This window comes from Diabrotica virgifera, chromosome 2 (assembly GCF_917563875.1).
Source record: "Diabrotica virgifera virgifera chromosome 2, PGI_DIABVI_V3a".
In the NCBI taxonomy this organism is placed as follows: Eukaryota; Metazoa; Arthropoda; class Insecta; order Coleoptera; family Chrysomelidae; genus Diabrotica; species Diabrotica virgifera.
The window spans coordinates 66,764,098-66,782,253 of NC_065444.1; the positions used below are offsets into that span (position 1 = coordinate 66,764,098).

Here is an 18,156-nt window from a genome sequence, read left to right on the forward strand (position 1 = left end):
ATAACAGTGTGTTTCCTCCGTAGTGAATAGCAATTTTTTATGATATTCTTTCCATATTCTTCTGATTTCTTTGTCTTCAAACACGGTTTCTCTTTTTTGGTTTTTAAGTGAAATTAGCTTTATACGATGTGAAATTTTCAATATCATCAATCATCATCATACAAACTGTATTTTGCGATAAAAGTTTGGAAATATTTTCTATAAGGATTACACGCCGAGTCTGACTTGTGATTTTTCCAAACCTGCAATATAGAATTTCCTCGCCAAAATACAATATACCTTTTATTTAGCCTTGCATATCCAGAGCTTTTGTGCCAGGTCTACTCAGGCTGCCTTATGTTTGTTGACAATTCGACTGAAGAACCATAATTATGCCATTAAGACCTATATGTTACAGAAACAGATTTCTGCTCTCTCACTGTTTCTCTTTATCTCTCTCAAATGGTGGCGGTACAGCCGAAATCGAGACTTGGCCTGTTTAAAACTGTGCCTCCAAATTTGCAGGTCCCGTGCCGATCTTTTCCAGGTTCTCATATCTAGTATTCGTTGCTACTTTATCTTCCCACCTTTTCTGTGACCTTCCAGGTCTTTCAGGACTTGCAGCGCCTGCATTTTAATATACAGAGAGAGTCTGTAATTTGGAATAAATTCAATATCTCAAATACTAATTGTTTTTTTGAAAAATGCTTATACCCGTCGATTAGTATTTCAAATTGTCCTTTTTGACATACAATAACAATATATACAGGGTGTCCCAATTGAGAAATATGACATCATCGTTGATTTTCTTAAATGGCAACACTGTCATCCTGATAGCTATTTTGATAGGGTGTGTAAAATTATACATAACTGCAAAATATCAAATTTTTATTCTCTGCCATTTACAAGATAATAGAAAATAACAAAGGTATGTCTGTAATTTGGAATAAACTCAATAATTAAAACACTAATGGTTTTTTTGAAAAATGCTCAGACCTGTCGATTAGTATTTCAAATTGTCATTTTTGACATACAATAATAGTGTATACAGGGTGTCCCAATTTAGAGATATAACGTCATCGTTGATTTTCTTAAATGGCAACACTGTCATTTTCATAGCTATTTTGATAGGGTGTGTAAAGTTATACACAACTGCAAAATTTCAAATTTTTATTTTCTACCATTTAAAAAATAAAAAGTTATGAAAAACAAGTAATCAAATAAAAATAATTGAATTTAATTATTTCAATTAAGCAAATACTCATAATGTTGCCCTCAATTATTGTCAATGGGCAACGTTATGAGCATTTGCTTAATTGAAATAATTAAATTCAATTATTATTTGATTACATACTTATCTTTCATAACTTTGTTATTTTTTTTATTATCTTGTAAATGGTAGGGAATAAAAATTTGAAATTTTGCAGTTGTGTATAACTTTACACACCCTATCAAAATAGCTATCAAAATGATAGTGTTGTCTTTTAAGAAAATCAACGATGACGTCATATCTCTAAATTAGGACACCTTGTATTATTATTGTATGTCAAAAATGACAATTTGAAATAATAATCGACGGGTCTGGGTTCTTTTCAAAAAAACAATTAGTATTTTAATTACTGAATTTATTTCAAATTACAGACATAACTTTGTTATTTTCTATTATCTTGCAAATGGTAGAGAATAAAAATTTGATATTTTGCAGTTGTGTATAACTTTACACACCCTATCAAAATAGCTATCAAAATGACAGTGTTGCCATTTAAGTAAATCAACGATAACGCCATTTCTCTCAATTGGGACACCCTCTATACATTATTATTGTATGTCAAAAATGACAATTTGAAATACTAATCGACAGGTCTGAGCATTTGTCAAAAAAACAATTGGTATTTGAGATATTGAATTTATTCCAAATTATAGACTCTCTCTGTATAAGGCTTATTATCGCAATATTTCGGTATCCATTCTCACTACATGACCTACCCATCGAAGTCTCTGAAGTTTAAAAGTCTTGTATTTACAATAGCTTTCAACTATCTACACTCAATTGGTACCGATAATGACTTGCAAAAGGTACTTATGTGAGTGCTGCTAATATACTTTGGTAAAGTTGAGACCTTACCAGTTTTTAAAAAATAATTATTATATGCAGCTTCTGTTGTGTAAAATTCTATTAATTGTTATAGGAAAAGTAAGAGGAAAACTATGCAACTTCCAAGGAGCTTTAGAAGATATCAACAGAGCAATAAAATTGGACCCAAAGGACCTGGTCTCTTTGGCCGAACGATCAGAAGCTGTTTACCTTAGTTGCGAATTTGAGGACGCAATAATACAGAACTACAGGCTTCTTCCTCTCCGACAGAAACCCGACCACTTTTCCATGGGGATTAGAAAATGTTCAACGGCTATAGAAAACTGTCTTGGTCCTGTTGCTGGATGTCCTTTAAGAGATTATTTCTTGATTATAAGAAAGTTAGCTTGGCTGGAAACATTTCTCGCTGAAAGAAGAGTGGCATTTGTGGCGAAAAATAAGAAAATCAAGAAACCTAAGAGAAAAAGACGCGAAAAGAAAAAGACCGATGGAGAAGAAACTTTCGATCCAACATTACAAATAAAAGATAGTATTTACAGTCACCAATCAAATAATTTTAGAGTTCCCCCTCTTAAACAGTCCTATCATTTCTCCCCTTTACAAAATTATACAACTAACATAGAAAATTACATGGCGGAAACTTATTTGGAGCGTATGTACCGTGAAAAGGTGTTTGTAAAAGATATATTAAAGAAACCAGGACTTAATTGTCCAAACCAAGAAGGTTAGTAAATATGGTTTAATCTTAGTTTTTTACCATTAACAATTTAGTTATTTTAAACATTTAATATTTTATTCTTCTTCTCCCTGCTTCCTTAATAGACTCGCGCCTGTTCCATCTTCGGATGCCTTCTCATCATATATCCAGGTTGCCACTTCCTATATAGCCAGGGAGGTAGTGTCAAATTTGACCGGAGCATTTTAGCATTGCTGCTTTCTTTTTATTTAGTTAGGTATTCCAAAGCTTATTAACAAATGATGTGTCAGCTGGCCCAAAACCGGGGATTTTAGACAAGAAAAGGTAAAATATGAAACTTGATGGGAAAACGCTACAACTTATGTCAAATATTTATCTACGTGACTTACAACTCTTAAAAGCCTTGCTGACTTCTCTCCTAGCTTTCACTCAGGGAATCCGGGTTCAAATCCTGGCGTTGATTTTTTTTTGTTTTTAAAATTGACATTTTATTTTGAAAAATAATTAGTTTTATAATCCCACGTTTGTATTATTTATACGAGACAATATGCAAAAATCTGTATGTTTTTTTTCTCTGATTCTGGCCTTGGTTTAGAACTAGAACCTTTAGCCACGTAATTGTATAACTTATCACTAACTCAGGTGTAATGTGTAGTGTGTGTGTTGAGTAAGTGTCTTGTTACTTTGCAAAGTCGACGTCATTGTCTTTGCAAAGAGACGCTAATTGTATCCGAACGTCTGCAATCCCTCCGGTGAGTACCGATCCCACAAGGACAGAAACTATTTTCATTTATTAATTTATAATAAATGAAAAAATTCCTGACCCTGGTAGGATTCGAACTCACTACCATTCGGAACTTTCGATCCAAAGGTTAGGCGCTCTTACTATCGATGTATGTCTTTTATAGAATTATGCATAGAACTTATGAAGTAGAACTATGCATTTGATCATAAATATTATGATTGACCTTAATAAGCAAAGTTGTTGTAAATGAAACCCTGAAGCTTCCTGAGTTAGTACGACCAATCTAAGTGAAAAAGGGGGTTGCCCTCCCCACCCCCTCCCGACATTTTTTTATTTTTTAGACAAACTATTTTTTCTTAATGTAATATGATGTAAAACCAAAAGATACATACAACCATAATTTTTCACTTTTCTATCACCAACCCCCATTTTTTAATAGCAATCTAAATATTTCCCTGCTCTCTATAATAGGTAAATGGATGTTTGTCTGTATGAGGAGCGAGTTAACTTAATACTAAATAGCTTTGTCATGAAATATATCCAGTGGTTACAGCCAATTCCTTCCAAACGGAATATATCCAATAGAAAATAAAAGTGTGCAAATCAATCAAAACACAATAAATCCAGTATTCCGTTGAATAGCGCCCTTATTATAAAATTTTTTTTTCAAAATAAAATGTCACTTTTAAAAACAAAAAAAAATTCAACGCCAGGATTTGAACCCGGATTGCCTGAGTGAAAGGTAGGAGAGAAGTCAGCAAGGCTATTAAGAATTGTAAATCACGTAGATAAATATTTGACATAAGTTGTAGCGTTTTTCCATCAAGTTTCATATTTTACCTTTTCTTGTCTAAAATCCCCGGTTTTGGGACAGCTGACACATCATTTGTTAATAAGCTTTGGAATACCTAACTAAATAAAAAGGAAGCAGCCATGCTAAAATGCTCCGGTCATATTTGACACTACCTCCCTGGCTAATACTCCTTCGGCCGTTTGGTTATTACATCTTTGCCTGAGGTCTGTGCTACGTTGTCTATCCCATGATGATTTTCCTGTGATATCTCGGACTATTTTCATTTCACACGTTTCCATCAGTATTTTTGTCCTTGTTGTGTCAGGTCTTGTTACCGCAGTGTAAGTCGTAATTGGCCTAACTACTGTCCTATAGATCTTGGCCTTTGTTTCTGTCCGTAGATGTGTGTTGCGCCAGATAGTGTGTTTAAGACATCCTGCTATTCTGTTGGCTTTGTTTACTTGTTGTGCAATTTCTGCTTCTGTGTCTCCATAACTGTGTCTCTATAGCTGATACTTCTTTCTTGCTAGATTATTTTGCTTTCTAATTCCAGCTTGCACCTTACTGAATCTTTAGAGATTACCATACTTTTTGTTTTATTTGGTGATATTATCATGTTGAACTTTCTTGCTGTTATATTAAATTTATATAAAAGTCTCTGAACGTCATCTTCGTTCTCTGCAATAAGTATAGCATCATCTGCATACCATACTATAGAGATAATTTCTTCAACCATTCTATATCCTATACCCAGGTTTTTGACTTTATAAATAATTTCATCCATGATGAGGTTAAACAGCAACTGGCTCAATGAGTCTCCTTGACGTATGCCTCTTTCCACTGGTATCGGCTGTGTTAGTTTGTTATGGGGGGGGGGCGTTGGGTGAATTGAATAGCTCAGCGTTCACGTTGCCGGTCCTAAGCTTGAATAAAGGAGGAAGGTTCTCGGTTGAGGCATTGATTAATAACTACACAATGGTGGATGGTTTATAATCAATGGTTGAGGCTAGTAACCTACCCGGGGTAAAAAGAAAGCATACTCACAGACCCGGAGAAATGCCTCAGAAGAGACTAAAGCATTAGTAAAGAAGACCAAAGACGAATACTGGCAGGTTTTCTCATCATGAATGGAAGCCGACTACTACGGACTGCAAAGGCAAATATGGAGATTTATTAGAGCGCAGAGAAAAGAAATAAGCGAATTAACAGAAACCAACAAAATAGATGTCGATACCTGGACCGCTTATCTCACTCACTAGAGAACTTGCATAAATTTTTAAATATTAAAATGATATTAAAAAACATAAGGTAACATGATCTTAAAACGCTTGTATGCGAAAAAAAAAACAAATATTTTTAACCCGTACGCTAATTACGACGCTTTGAAAATGCTATAAAATTCAAATATCTTAGGAGGCTCTTGAACGTCCTTCTATTGGTCCGACGTCACGGGCCACGGTCAACCGGGCTAGCAGTCGGAAACAACGCGATTAGGGTAGGCATCACGGGTATATTACATTTTAATCGTCTTTAATGGAAAATTCCTAGGTGTTATTTATGTTCATCTTATATATTGTAATAAGTAGTTCCCAATCAGCTTAGTTTTAAACTGAAATTGATAAAGTTGAGTGCTACTTTGTAAAGAGTTTAAAACGCATAATATGACGGACGAGGGTAGGTCTGACAACTTACCTACCGTTGATGTCTTCATGGGGCAACTTTTATAAAAGGTAGTGAAAGCTATTCTATTGGAGAAATGCGAGGTGTCAAGGCAAATAAGTAAGAGTTATTAATAAGCATGTTTAAACCGTTTATAACAATAGTTTAGTACCATTATATTATAGTATACGGTTTACCCCGTGGGTTTGATCTACCTACCTCTAATCGAAGGATTTCGTATATCCTGGAAAAGATTACGGTGTAATTTGCATTATAATAAAGATTATATTTTATTGTAATGTTTATTATTATTAACTGGAGCCTTTCATTATTGTGTTCAAAGCCTTCTGAGAAAAGATTATGGTGATTAGCAGACGTACCGATAGAACGTGTACATATCCAACAAAATCCTTTTTTACAAAGTTAATAATACGCATAAATAAGAAGAATCATTATTGTAATTTTACAAGTTAATATCTTTATCATCTCAGCTTATACTTATACCGCATCCCTCGGTAGACCGCAAGCTATAGTAGAAACCCGAATGTAGACCGCATACTATAGTAGCACCAATACTTTTTAGTTACTCTTACTTTTATTACTAAAAGTTTTGTTTATTTTTAAGTTACTTGTTTCTTCTTTATTCTTCAACACAAGAAACGACAAAAGTAATTTTATAAAAAAGAACTTCTTGATACATGTCAACAGAGATAAAATGTTAATATTTTGCCTGTCACAGAAATAGCTATTTGTATAACAAGGGAGGAAAGTGCTACTTTTCCTCCCGAGAATGAAGTTTACAGTAATCATTCAAGGGATGAAAAGGCACTTTACTCCCATGTTATACATATGGTTTTTCCACCTTCCTCAAATAACAAGTATTTTTTTTTCTTCCTTATTGGCTTTGGATTACTTGATCCATTCAGCCACGATAGATAATAAATTGCTGTTTGCTACAATATTCCAAATATAATACATTGCATTACATAATACATTAGGTACATGTGCGCACATATAATACTTATGCACGCACATACATACATACATATGTAGAAGTGGAAACATTTAATTGACCAGTAGGTATACTCCTCATTCATGGCCCTAACCAACTTAAATTAATTTACAAATAATTAAATCGACAAAAAAAACTACATGCTAATACTAAATACTAATACTAAATGCTAATAAATATATGTTTTTTTTTACACAGCGATAAGGCTTCAACCCGGATCAACCCCGCGGAGGTTTACACCCTCTTTGTGTTTTTAGTTTTTTTTTCTTTTTTATTTTTTTATAATTTATTATACTTTTTTTTATTTTTTATTTTTTTTTTTTTTATTTATTTATTTATTTTTTTTTTTTAATAAGATTTAATTTTTTTTATACATTTTTTTGTATACATATTTTTTTGTATAATTTTTTTTTTTTTTTAATTTTTTCAATATAAACTTTTATACAATTCTATTCTTATTACCTCCCTGCAAAATCTACTTAATGAACTTTCACAGGGAGACAATATTACATAATAAGGATAAACATAAAAAAACAATAATTATTGCTAAACACATTCAACCGGACTCATTCAGTGCAAGTTAAATTTTCCTCTTAGTCCTTTTTAAAAACTCCCAGATGATTTGTTTAATTTTAGAATTTCTACGAGACAAATATAAAAGAGAAGCATTATTTTGTGGGAAAGGAATTTCTTCTTGAACCAGATTGTTCATCAAAAACTTAATTGCAACATCATTATGTTTGCATCCAAACAACCAATGATTAATATCGTCAACATATCCATTGCAATCGCAAAGATCTGATTCGGATAGGTTAAATCTATAGAGGTATGACTTGACAGTGGCATGATTAAAGAGACATCTAATAAACATGACATATATATTTCTATTGGGATAACTTCTGATAGCAAAAGGCTCAGTAGGTAAACTAGGATGAATTTTGGTGTAGAGATTGTTGCTTCGATTGCAGAAAGCGTGCCACTCAATATCCCAATTTTGTTTCAAACTTTTCTTGCGAGTAGCTGTTAGATCGCTTCTATCTAGCCAAGTTATTTCCGATCCTTTTAAGATTGCCTCTTTAGCAAAAAAATCTGCTTTTATGTTACCGGAAATACCAATATGTCCTTTTACCCAGACGAAAGTTACAGAAGTCTGTTTTTCCAGTAGCTTTAGTTGGTTTTCTAAAATTTTGACGACAAGGCTATTTTTATATAAATGTTTACGTGTGTTTTCTAGAGCTAATAACGAAGATCTTGAATCTGACATAATTACAACTTGCTTGTTAGAAATTTTTTTGTTGACAGCCCATTCTAGAGCTTGATAAATCGCGAACATTTCTGCAGAGTATATGGAACATTGTTTATCTAACTTGAACATCAAGGATTCTTGGTGATCCGGAATATATACAGCACATCCAACTCCCAATCTTGATTTTGAACCATCCGTGAAAATCCTGCATGGATTATCAAGCTTGGCTATATGTTGCTGAAAGTCAACTGGATTCTCACTGTCAAAATTTGGGAACCAAACATTAACATTGGCATAAGATATATTAAAACTCGATTTAAAGAAAGTTAATTCACCTGGACTGTTTAGGTGCTGAGAAACGTTCGAGTATGCTACTGCTAAAATAGGAGAATTCCTGTTGTGCCACCATTTGTCGACAAGATTAGAAACAGAGATGTCACATATTTTTTGTAGTAGTTCAGTTTGGTTGTAAGATTGGCATTTAAGAATAAATTTTTCAGCCAAAAATAGTCGTCTTAAATGTAAAGGAGGCTCCATGGATTCAGCTAAAAGATTCTCTATAGGCGTAGACTTGAGCGCACCTAGAACTAACCGCAGAGCCTTATATTGAATGCGATCTAGTTTTTTAAGGCGACTGTTTGTGGCAGATCCATATAGAATGCTTCCATAGTCGAGAATGGATCTGGTATATGCACGATAAAACATTAAATTAATTTTAGGGTCAGCACCCCATCGATAGCGATTAACTACTTTAAGAATATTTAAACTTTTCTCACATTTTATTAAGCACTTATTAATGTGTTCATCCCATGTTAACTTGGTGTCCAATGTAATACCAAGATAAGTGTAGTGCTTATGAACGGGTATACTTAGGTTGTTAATCATGATGCTGGTCATAACTGGTAAGCGATGTCGCGTAAAAAACACCACCGCTGATTTATTTGCAGTAAGGTCAAATCCTTGTTTAAAAAAATACTCTCTTGCATCACCCAGTACCATCTTAGTTGAATTAATACTTTGTTGGTACAACTTATTCACATTGTAAAAGCAGAAATCATCTGCATATTGTAATATACTGCATCTAATTCCTATACTGTGGAGATCTAGAGTGTATAGATTAAACAACAAGGGACTGAGGACTGATCCTTGTGGTAAACCTTGATGCACTACTCTTGGGCCAATCAATCTATCATTACATCTAATAAATAACTGTCTATTAAGGAATAGGTTTACTAATACATAAGCACACAAAGGTGGAATACCTATGTGCTTCAGTTTTTCGAACAATAGATTTAAATTGACGTTGTCATAAGCCCCAGAAATATCAAGAAAAATGGCAGATAGATAATTATTATTTGAATATGATAATTGAATATCAGTTGTTAATTGAGAAACACAATCAATAGTTCCCTTGTTCCTACGAAAGCCATACTGAGACACTGGAAATATATTTTTGTTCTCACACCACCATTCTAATCTGCTTTTCATAACTCGTTCAAATGTTTTAAGCAAACAGGACATGAGAGAGATAGGCCTTAAGTCGGTACGCTGGTTTAGTTTGGGTATAGGAATAACCAGGCATTGTTTGAGGGCGTCACAATGATCTCCTTTAAGTAGAATATTGTTGTATATTTTGCACAAATAATATATAGCAATTGCAGGTAGGTTTAATAGCATACTATAGTTAATGCCGTCAATACCAGGGGCTGTATTTTTAGAACTCTTGATATTTGCTTTAAGTTCGTCAGCTGAAATGGGGGTTAGTAAAAAGTGGTCATTAGTAGAGATGCTCGGCATAAATAGTGGTAAATGGACATAACCCGGAGAGATTTTTGTAAAGAGCCTTTCTACCATACATTCATCATTAGCGGTGTACTTTTTGTTACCTTGAATTTTGTTTACCCTTTTCCAAAGCTCTGAAGGTGAAGTTTGCCTAGTAAGTGAGGAACAAAACCGAGCCCAACTAGATTTAGCTTTTGAGCGGAAAGTTCGTTTACATATAGCTTCATTCTTCTTATATTCCATAAAGTTTGAAAGGGTAAGATTAGATTTATAAATTTTAAAGGAATTTTTTCTAGCGTTAGAAGCAGTGAGGCATTCATCATCCCACCATGGTGGCGATTTGAAAGATTTGACTGACGGTTTGATAATTTTGAAAGATTTGTTGGCTGCATCAGTAATAGAATCTAATAAAAAGAAAATCATTTCGTTTGTTTGGTTTTTATTTGGTTCGTGTCTGAAGGCACTTTCTACGTTGTTTCTAAAATTATCCCAGTTTGCATTAGACATCGACCATTTAGCCGAAGATATAAAAGTTCTATTTTCAATTTTCATATTCTGCACAGAAAGTCTAATTGGAAAATGATCTGATCCATAGGTATCTGGAAGAACAGTCCAGTCAAAGGATGGACATAAACTAGAGGATATAATAGTAAGATCTACAACAGATTTCATATTCCCTGGAGGAGTAGCTCTAGTAGCCGACCCGTCATTAACAACAATTAAATTAGGAAAGAAATCTAATGTTTCTACTAGTATATTACCATCGACGCAATATGAATTTGATCCCCATAATCCATGATGTGCATTAAAATCTCCGGTAATAATACAATCATTGCTAATTTGAGAAAAAAGACTAACGTAATCTTGCACTGTTACTTTAACATTTGATGGACGGTACACACTCAGGATAGTATACATTTTTTGGTCAATTTTAATATCTACACCACAAACTTCTAAATTAGGATTGAAATTGTTAACAAATGAAATAGGATTATAAATAATGTTATTTGCTAAAATTATGGCAACTCCTCCATATCCTCTAATTCTACTTTTATTAACTACATTGAAATTATTGAAGCAAACAGTATCAGATGGTTTTGACCAAGTTTCTGATAAAAGACCTATGTCAAAACGTTCTTCAAACAGTAATTGCTGTAAAGAATATCGGTTCGCATTTAGCGAACGAATATTCCATTGAATAATTTTAATACTTTTGTCAGCCATTAAAATTATGTAAAAATATTACCTATAATATCTTTAATTTTATTTTCTAATTCAATTTCGTAATTTTTAAAATTAGTTTCTACATTTGATGAAGAATTACAATAGTCAAGGATACTCTGTTTGATTAAATTTTTGAGTGAAGCACTGAGCTGGCCTATAAATATATCAAATTCATTACGGGGCTCATGGTTTCCAAATTGAAATACAGATCCCGAACAGAAACTGGTCGGGTATTCCCTACGCACAGGAGGAAAATTAGGAGTTGTATCAGTAGTCTTCCTTTTTTTGGGGGGGTTATCGTTAGGGGGGGCTATATTCAGATGATTATTATTTTTATAAGTAGTGGTGGAATTCGAGGGTTTAGGGGAGGAGCTTTTTAATGGAGGAAAGTCTGTGTCACAGGTCATTAAAGGTGCAAATTTATTTTTTTGGACTAAACTGGAATAACATGGATTTTCAAGAGCTTTTTCGGCTTCTTTAAATGAAATATTTAAGTTAGCCATAGCTTCTTTAGTCTTTTTTTGTTTTAAATATTCGGGACATTCTTTAAAAACTGACTCGTGGCTACTATTTTTACAATAAACGCAAAATGTAGTACATTTATCGGGACAATCAGTGTTACCTTCATTACCGCACTTCTTACATCTTTTTTTTGACTTGCATTGAGTCGTTGAATGGCCATAACGAAGACAGTTGAAACATTGCATAACAGGACTAACATATATTTCAACTGGACACCTAACTTTGTTGATGTAAATATATTGGGGAATTAATTTACCTTCAAAGCTAATAATAACCATTTGTCTAGGAACTCTTTCTGATACACCGTCACTTTGAACTATTCTAGTCATTCTATGAACTTTTTTTATTGGAATATTAGATTTAATAGTATTAAGTAGTGCACTCTCAGTTAGAGTAGTGTCCACTCCGCGAACGAGACCCTTTTTTTCCGTTAAATAATTTGGAATATATGCAATTAGGTTATTTTTTCCGAAAAAATCTTCAACTACTAATTTATTCGCAACAGCACCTGAATTGACTTGAATTTTAATGCGATTTTTACCTACACTAACAATTTCAATAATATGTTTATCATAACTAGATAGCGAAAGTAGTTTTTCTCCAAGTTTCATTGGATGCAAACGACCGATAATCAAATTTATGTGTTGAACAAATATAAAAAACGGACCAGTATCATTTAAACTAAATCGATTAGATGAATTAAATTCCTGACTTTTTGAATAGTATTTGTTTTATTTGAAGTAGATGTCAAGTTTATGGTATCATTAGTACTTTTACTAGTATCATTTAAACATTCACTATGAGAATTATTCTGATTTAAATCATTTGTCTGCATAATTATATCGCTCTCATCTGTGAACCCAATATTTTCTACACTAGGATCTGGTGGATCCTTTCCATTTTTGCCCACGGACATCCCGGGGCACGAGCGACGTTCAAATATAAGTATATAAAAAAATTTCTACTTACAGTACAGTTGTCAAATAACAAAACTTAAAATATACGGAAAAACAAACAAAATCGGCTAAACACTCTGTAGAATCTCTTGAAACACACTTTAATACTTCACAATCGATTTGAGTTGAATGAAAAAAGACTTTAGAACTAACTAAATCTACAAATTTTCCGGAGGAACTCTTAAATTTGTCTAAACACTTTGACAGTTTTTTTGACGTTGTATTACAAACTATATGAATAATAAGTAATTTTTTAATTTTTACTTAATTTATTTTATGTAATTAACCAACAAAATTTATTAGAACTAAATCTAACAAGTAGGTACAATATAACTGTCAACTGTCAAATATAAGTCAAATTATTAATGTAAACATTGTTAAATCAAAATAACAATTTACTGTTTTTTACCATTCTGCAAAATACAGGGTGTTTTATAAATAAATATTAAAATGTATAGATACTTACGTAATAGAAAATAGATATTATACAGGGCGTCAATAAGTTATATTTCATGAATGAAATACCATGACGTCACTTTTACTTTTCCTCCCTAGGGAGGAAAAATATTTTCCTCCCTAGGGAGGAAAAGTACAACTTTGCTCCCTACAATCAGGTCCGGAAAAGTATACTTTCGGTAGAGGTAGGTAGAAAAAATCATTTTTGCCACAGAGTAAAACAAGATATTTCAACTATATTATTTATCTATGGGCAAACTACATTAAATGCAATAGCCCACCGAACGGGCAAACGATACGAGTGGCCTATGACGTCAAACCCCAACTCTCGCTTTTGAAGTTGTTTGAAACGGAAATTTTAGGCGCGGAACTTTGATCAGATGTTGTACGTACACTATTCATTGTTAAGACGTAATATTTTGAATATAACATTTTAAAACATAAATTAACAATTTTATGCAAAAAAATTTTTTAGTGAAAGTTTTCTATTGTACGAGTATAAGACAGGCGAAAACCAGACCTTACCAGAAACTTCAGAAATAACAACCGAAAATGTAATCGTCACAACGGAGGAAATTACTAATGCATTAGAAAAACTGAAAAACTATAAATCTCCAGGACCAGACAAGATTCCAAACGGAATGCTGAACTACGGTGGAAACACATTAACTGAACAACTAAGGATACTTGTACAAAAAATTCTTTCGAGACATACAATACCTAACAGCTGGCGTACTAGCACAACGATCTTAATGTTTAAAAAGGGTGATAAAACGGGAAAACTACAGAGGAATAAACCTGCTTAGTACCGCTCTGAAATTGACCACAAAAGTCATAACCACCAAAATCACCACTGAAATATATCTAGCAGATGGACAACAAGGCTTTAGATCCGGACGATCCTGTAACGATGAAGTTTTTGTCGTCAGGCAAGTCATGGAAAAATCGTTAGAATACAACGTCCCGGCTTACTGTTGCTTCACGGATCTGCAAAAGGCATTCGACCGTGTAGAGCTGAATGACGTAATTCACCTGTTATATAAACTAAACATACCGTCAGATATTATCAAGACTATCAAAAACACATACAGCCAGTGTGACCATATTTAGTAGAAAACTACTTTTTTAGTAGATTTTCGATGTAAATTAATAGTTTTTAGTAGGGAAAAACTCTTTAGTAGATTCTAGTAGTTTTTACAGACAGATACATCTATGAGTAAATTCCAGATTAGATTCCAAAGAAACTTGTGAAAATTCCTGGTTTCTTAGTACAAATAATATGAAAAAAACGGAAAATGAGTAATAAACATTCACGACATCTATGATCTGTAATACCAATTTAACATTTAAACCGCGCATTTATAACAGGGGTCGCTAATATGAGTTCTCACGTCAGATAGCATAAACCATTATACTAATTTGAGGCTTAGAATTCGAAAAAACGACCATGATAGGTGAATGGCAAATTTTGGTCATTCTTTATATTTTCGAGGTCGGTAAATCCGAATATGAAGTTTATTTTTATCTAGAATTGGTGGAACATGTTCAAAAATCAAATTTTATGCAAAAATCCGAAAAACCAGTTTTGATTATTTTTTATATTTACCTCGCTGTATCTTTGATCGCTGTAAATATTTCCTTTTGAAAATTCTACCGTATCATCTTTCGAGGATTTAGATGACAAAGAGATTTGTCCAAAATGTTTAAACAAATTAAAAGAGGGGTTGTTAATTCTTAGACATTGTGTCGTCAGCTTCTGTTAGTTTCATGTTTACTTAAAAAAGTTGAGTGACAAACTTTTTAGTTTATAACTTTAACCAACACACCAATAAAAAATAATTCATGAAGAAGTTTTCTGGAAAATTTAAAGTCAAAATATGCAATAAGAAAAAAGTTATGTGACTTTATAGACGAGTGGTACTCTTCCAAAAAAAAAAACGATTATTTCTCGAGATAATCACCAGGATGAGGTGAATGGCTAATTTTGGTCTTGCTTTATGTTTTTGATGGTGCTGAAAACGAAAATAAGGTTTATTTTGAATTTTAGATGGAGAAATATTGTCAAAATCGCAATCTTACCCTAAAAATAAAAAAAAAAATTAAATCTCCTTTTACTGAAAATTAAAAGTTGCAATATATTTTTTTTATAAAACGTTTTATTCTTTATTCTATATTCTAACATAAACTTGATTAAAAAGCTAAATTTTACATTTTCTCACTCAACTTTTGCGATTAAACTTTGACATTCAGGAATCTGCACCCTTCACTTTAAACTATTCATAACTTTTATCATAATGAGACAGAAAGATTGAAACAAGTACCATTGTCTTCAGAAAGGTAGGAAATATATACCATAAAAATTTCAGAAAAAAATATTAAAACGAAACAATTATTAAACGCAACATATGTGATTTCATTTTCTTTTATTTTTAGGGTAAAATTGCGATTTTGCCAATGTTCCCCTACGTAAAATTCAAAATAAACCTAATTTTCGTTTTCAGAACCATCAAAAATATAAAGTATGACCAAAATTAGCTATTCACCACACCGTAGTCCTCACACCACACAGTATCTCGAGAAATAAGCGTTTTTGTGGTGTGCCGCTCGTATATAGATTTACATAATTTTTTTCTGTTGCATATTTTGACTTAAAATTTTCCAGAAAACTTCTTTATGAATTATGTTTTATTGCTGTGTTGGTTAAAATTATAAGCTAAAAAGTTTCTCTTTTTTAAGTAAACATGAAACTGACGAAATCTGACGACAAAATGTTTAAAAATTTACAACTCTTCTTTTTATTCCTATAAACATTTTGTACAAAGATCGTTATTATCTAAATACTTCAAAGATGACTGTAAAATTTTCAAGAGGAAATATTTAAAGCAACCAAAGATACAGCGAGGTAAAGTTAGAAAATCATCAAAATTTAATTTTCGCATTTTTGCATAAAATTTGATGTTTGAACATGTTCCACCGATTCTAGAAAATAAGCTACATATTCTGATTCAGCGACCTCGAGAACACAAAGAACCACCGAAATTGGTAATTCACGTTAAAGTTGATTTTCGTGGTAGGTATCACGTAATTTTAGGGGTTGCTGCCGCTCGCCTACAGAAGTCACTATTCTAGTTGTAAAAAATGCAAAAAATTGCTTTAGTCCATAGTTATTAACGTTGGGAAATATACCGTACAGGCAAATTACAGCCAGATTCCACACTCCACAGGCAGATAGGAAACAACCATCAAAATTAAAAGTTAATAAAAAAATTAATAGACGAAATGAATTTCGACTCAATTCAAGCTTTCTGCTTAACCCAGGTATAACATACCAAAAGGCACCGCCAGGAAAATATTCCACTTTGCGGTTCAGAGAGCCCATATGAAACGAGTCTTTGTACTCTATGCAGAGTATGGCATTAACAAAATAAGAAAATCTACGGTTTCGTTAAATCTACGGTTTAAATTTCGTTAAATCTACGGTTTAATCAAAACGAATCCGTAGATTTTCTTATTTTAAAAAATTAATAGTTTAAACATTAGTTTCGATTATAATGGTCAATAAAATGGCTAATAAAAAAATGGTCACTGAAAAAAAAATATTTTCACATTTTATATTAGTTACTTGTAAATAAAGGGATGCCGTTTTAAAGTTAAAAATTAAAATTACTCCAAACAACAGATTTGTGACTTTTTGTGATTTGCTGTTTTTCCCCTGTACCCTTCGTATGTCATTATCTCATCTGAGTAATGTGTCCTTCCATTCATACCTTGTAACTGATATCTTGTAGTTTTGTTTATCTATCAAACAAATACTAGTCCCAATACCAGTAGCCCAACATTTTTACCAACAATAAACTACCTAAGATTGTGAGTTTAGATCTTTTTTCACAATCAATAGTATTATCGACTCACATTGGCAACATTTTCATCAGTTTTTAAGAGAGCACCTTCCTAAGTTATATTATATGGAAGTGGAACATATAGAATTGTTAAAAACTATATTTTACTATCAATTTTTTAGGTGTAAAGAAGCTAAGAACAATTGCTAAGGATTGTTACAAGACAGTCTACGATAAACAAGAAGTTTTAAGGACTAGGAAACCGTTTTATAACATTAAATACCAACAGGCATTCATATCTGGTAATCTGAAAGACAGACTGGAAGCTGAGCTACAACTTCACCAAGAAAATACCAGAAAGGAAGCCGAAAAAATAGTTACTAGATTAGAAAAGGCTCTTGCTGCCGACAACCTCACAGCTGTTGTAGACCTTACAGAAAAATTGAAGAAATACTGCGATTCAAAATCAAAGCGACTTTTACCAGACAAACAAATTTATCTTAGTAAAATCTACGACATCATTCGCGATGCTTTCTATCGAGTAAATAGATTAAATCCAGAACAGCCAAGATGGCACCAAGACAAGAGGATACTGGTGGCTCTTGGACAGCCTATTAGTAGAGAACCATCAAGAGATTCTGTTATCACGTCGTATCGCCCTCCACTTCTAGACTTTGCTCAGCAAATTAAAATGTTCGAAGATCGCTTAGAAGTTGCTGAAGATGATAGTGAAATGTTATGGTACTACCACGAACTTGCTAGGTACGGTTTTATAATATATTTTTTCTATTATTTTAGTTCTATGTTAAAGCTATATTATACAATGTGTTTCATTGGGAAACGGAAATACTTTAATGGTGAATAGAGGTCACCGAGGCTGTTCTAGGTATACTAAACTTTTTGCCCTACCGACTTTTATATCCGAGTTACAGGGTGATTTATCGATTTTGCTGATTTCTTTCCTAAGCCATAACTTTAGAACCACCCTGTATATTTTTTTAATATTAGGTACACATATTATTCTCATTCTCAACCCAAACGACCGAATATACTAATCACAAGAAAAATCCAGGTCCGGATTAACAAAAAATTATAAAGTAATTGTGACCTTAAAACAACACCCTGTATACTGAAATTTTGCAAATCTGTTT

At 32.7% G+C, this 18,156-nt stretch overlaps 1 protein-coding gene across 1 annotated transcript in view; it reads left to right on the plus strand.

The window, feature by feature from the left end:
- LOC114329919 (outer dynein arm-docking complex subunit 4-like) overlaps nt 1-18,156 on the plus strand; it is a 42,383-nt gene that overhangs the window by 10,977 nt on the left and 13,250 nt on the right. The window contains exons 2-3 of the mRNA XM_050643704.1: nt 2,169-2,798; nt 17,188-17,767. Of these exons, the coding sequence (XP_050499661.1) occupies nt 2,169-2,798; nt 17,188-17,767 (1,210 nt within the window). The remainder of the gene's footprint in view (nt 1-2,168; nt 2,799-17,187; nt 17,768-18,156) is intronic.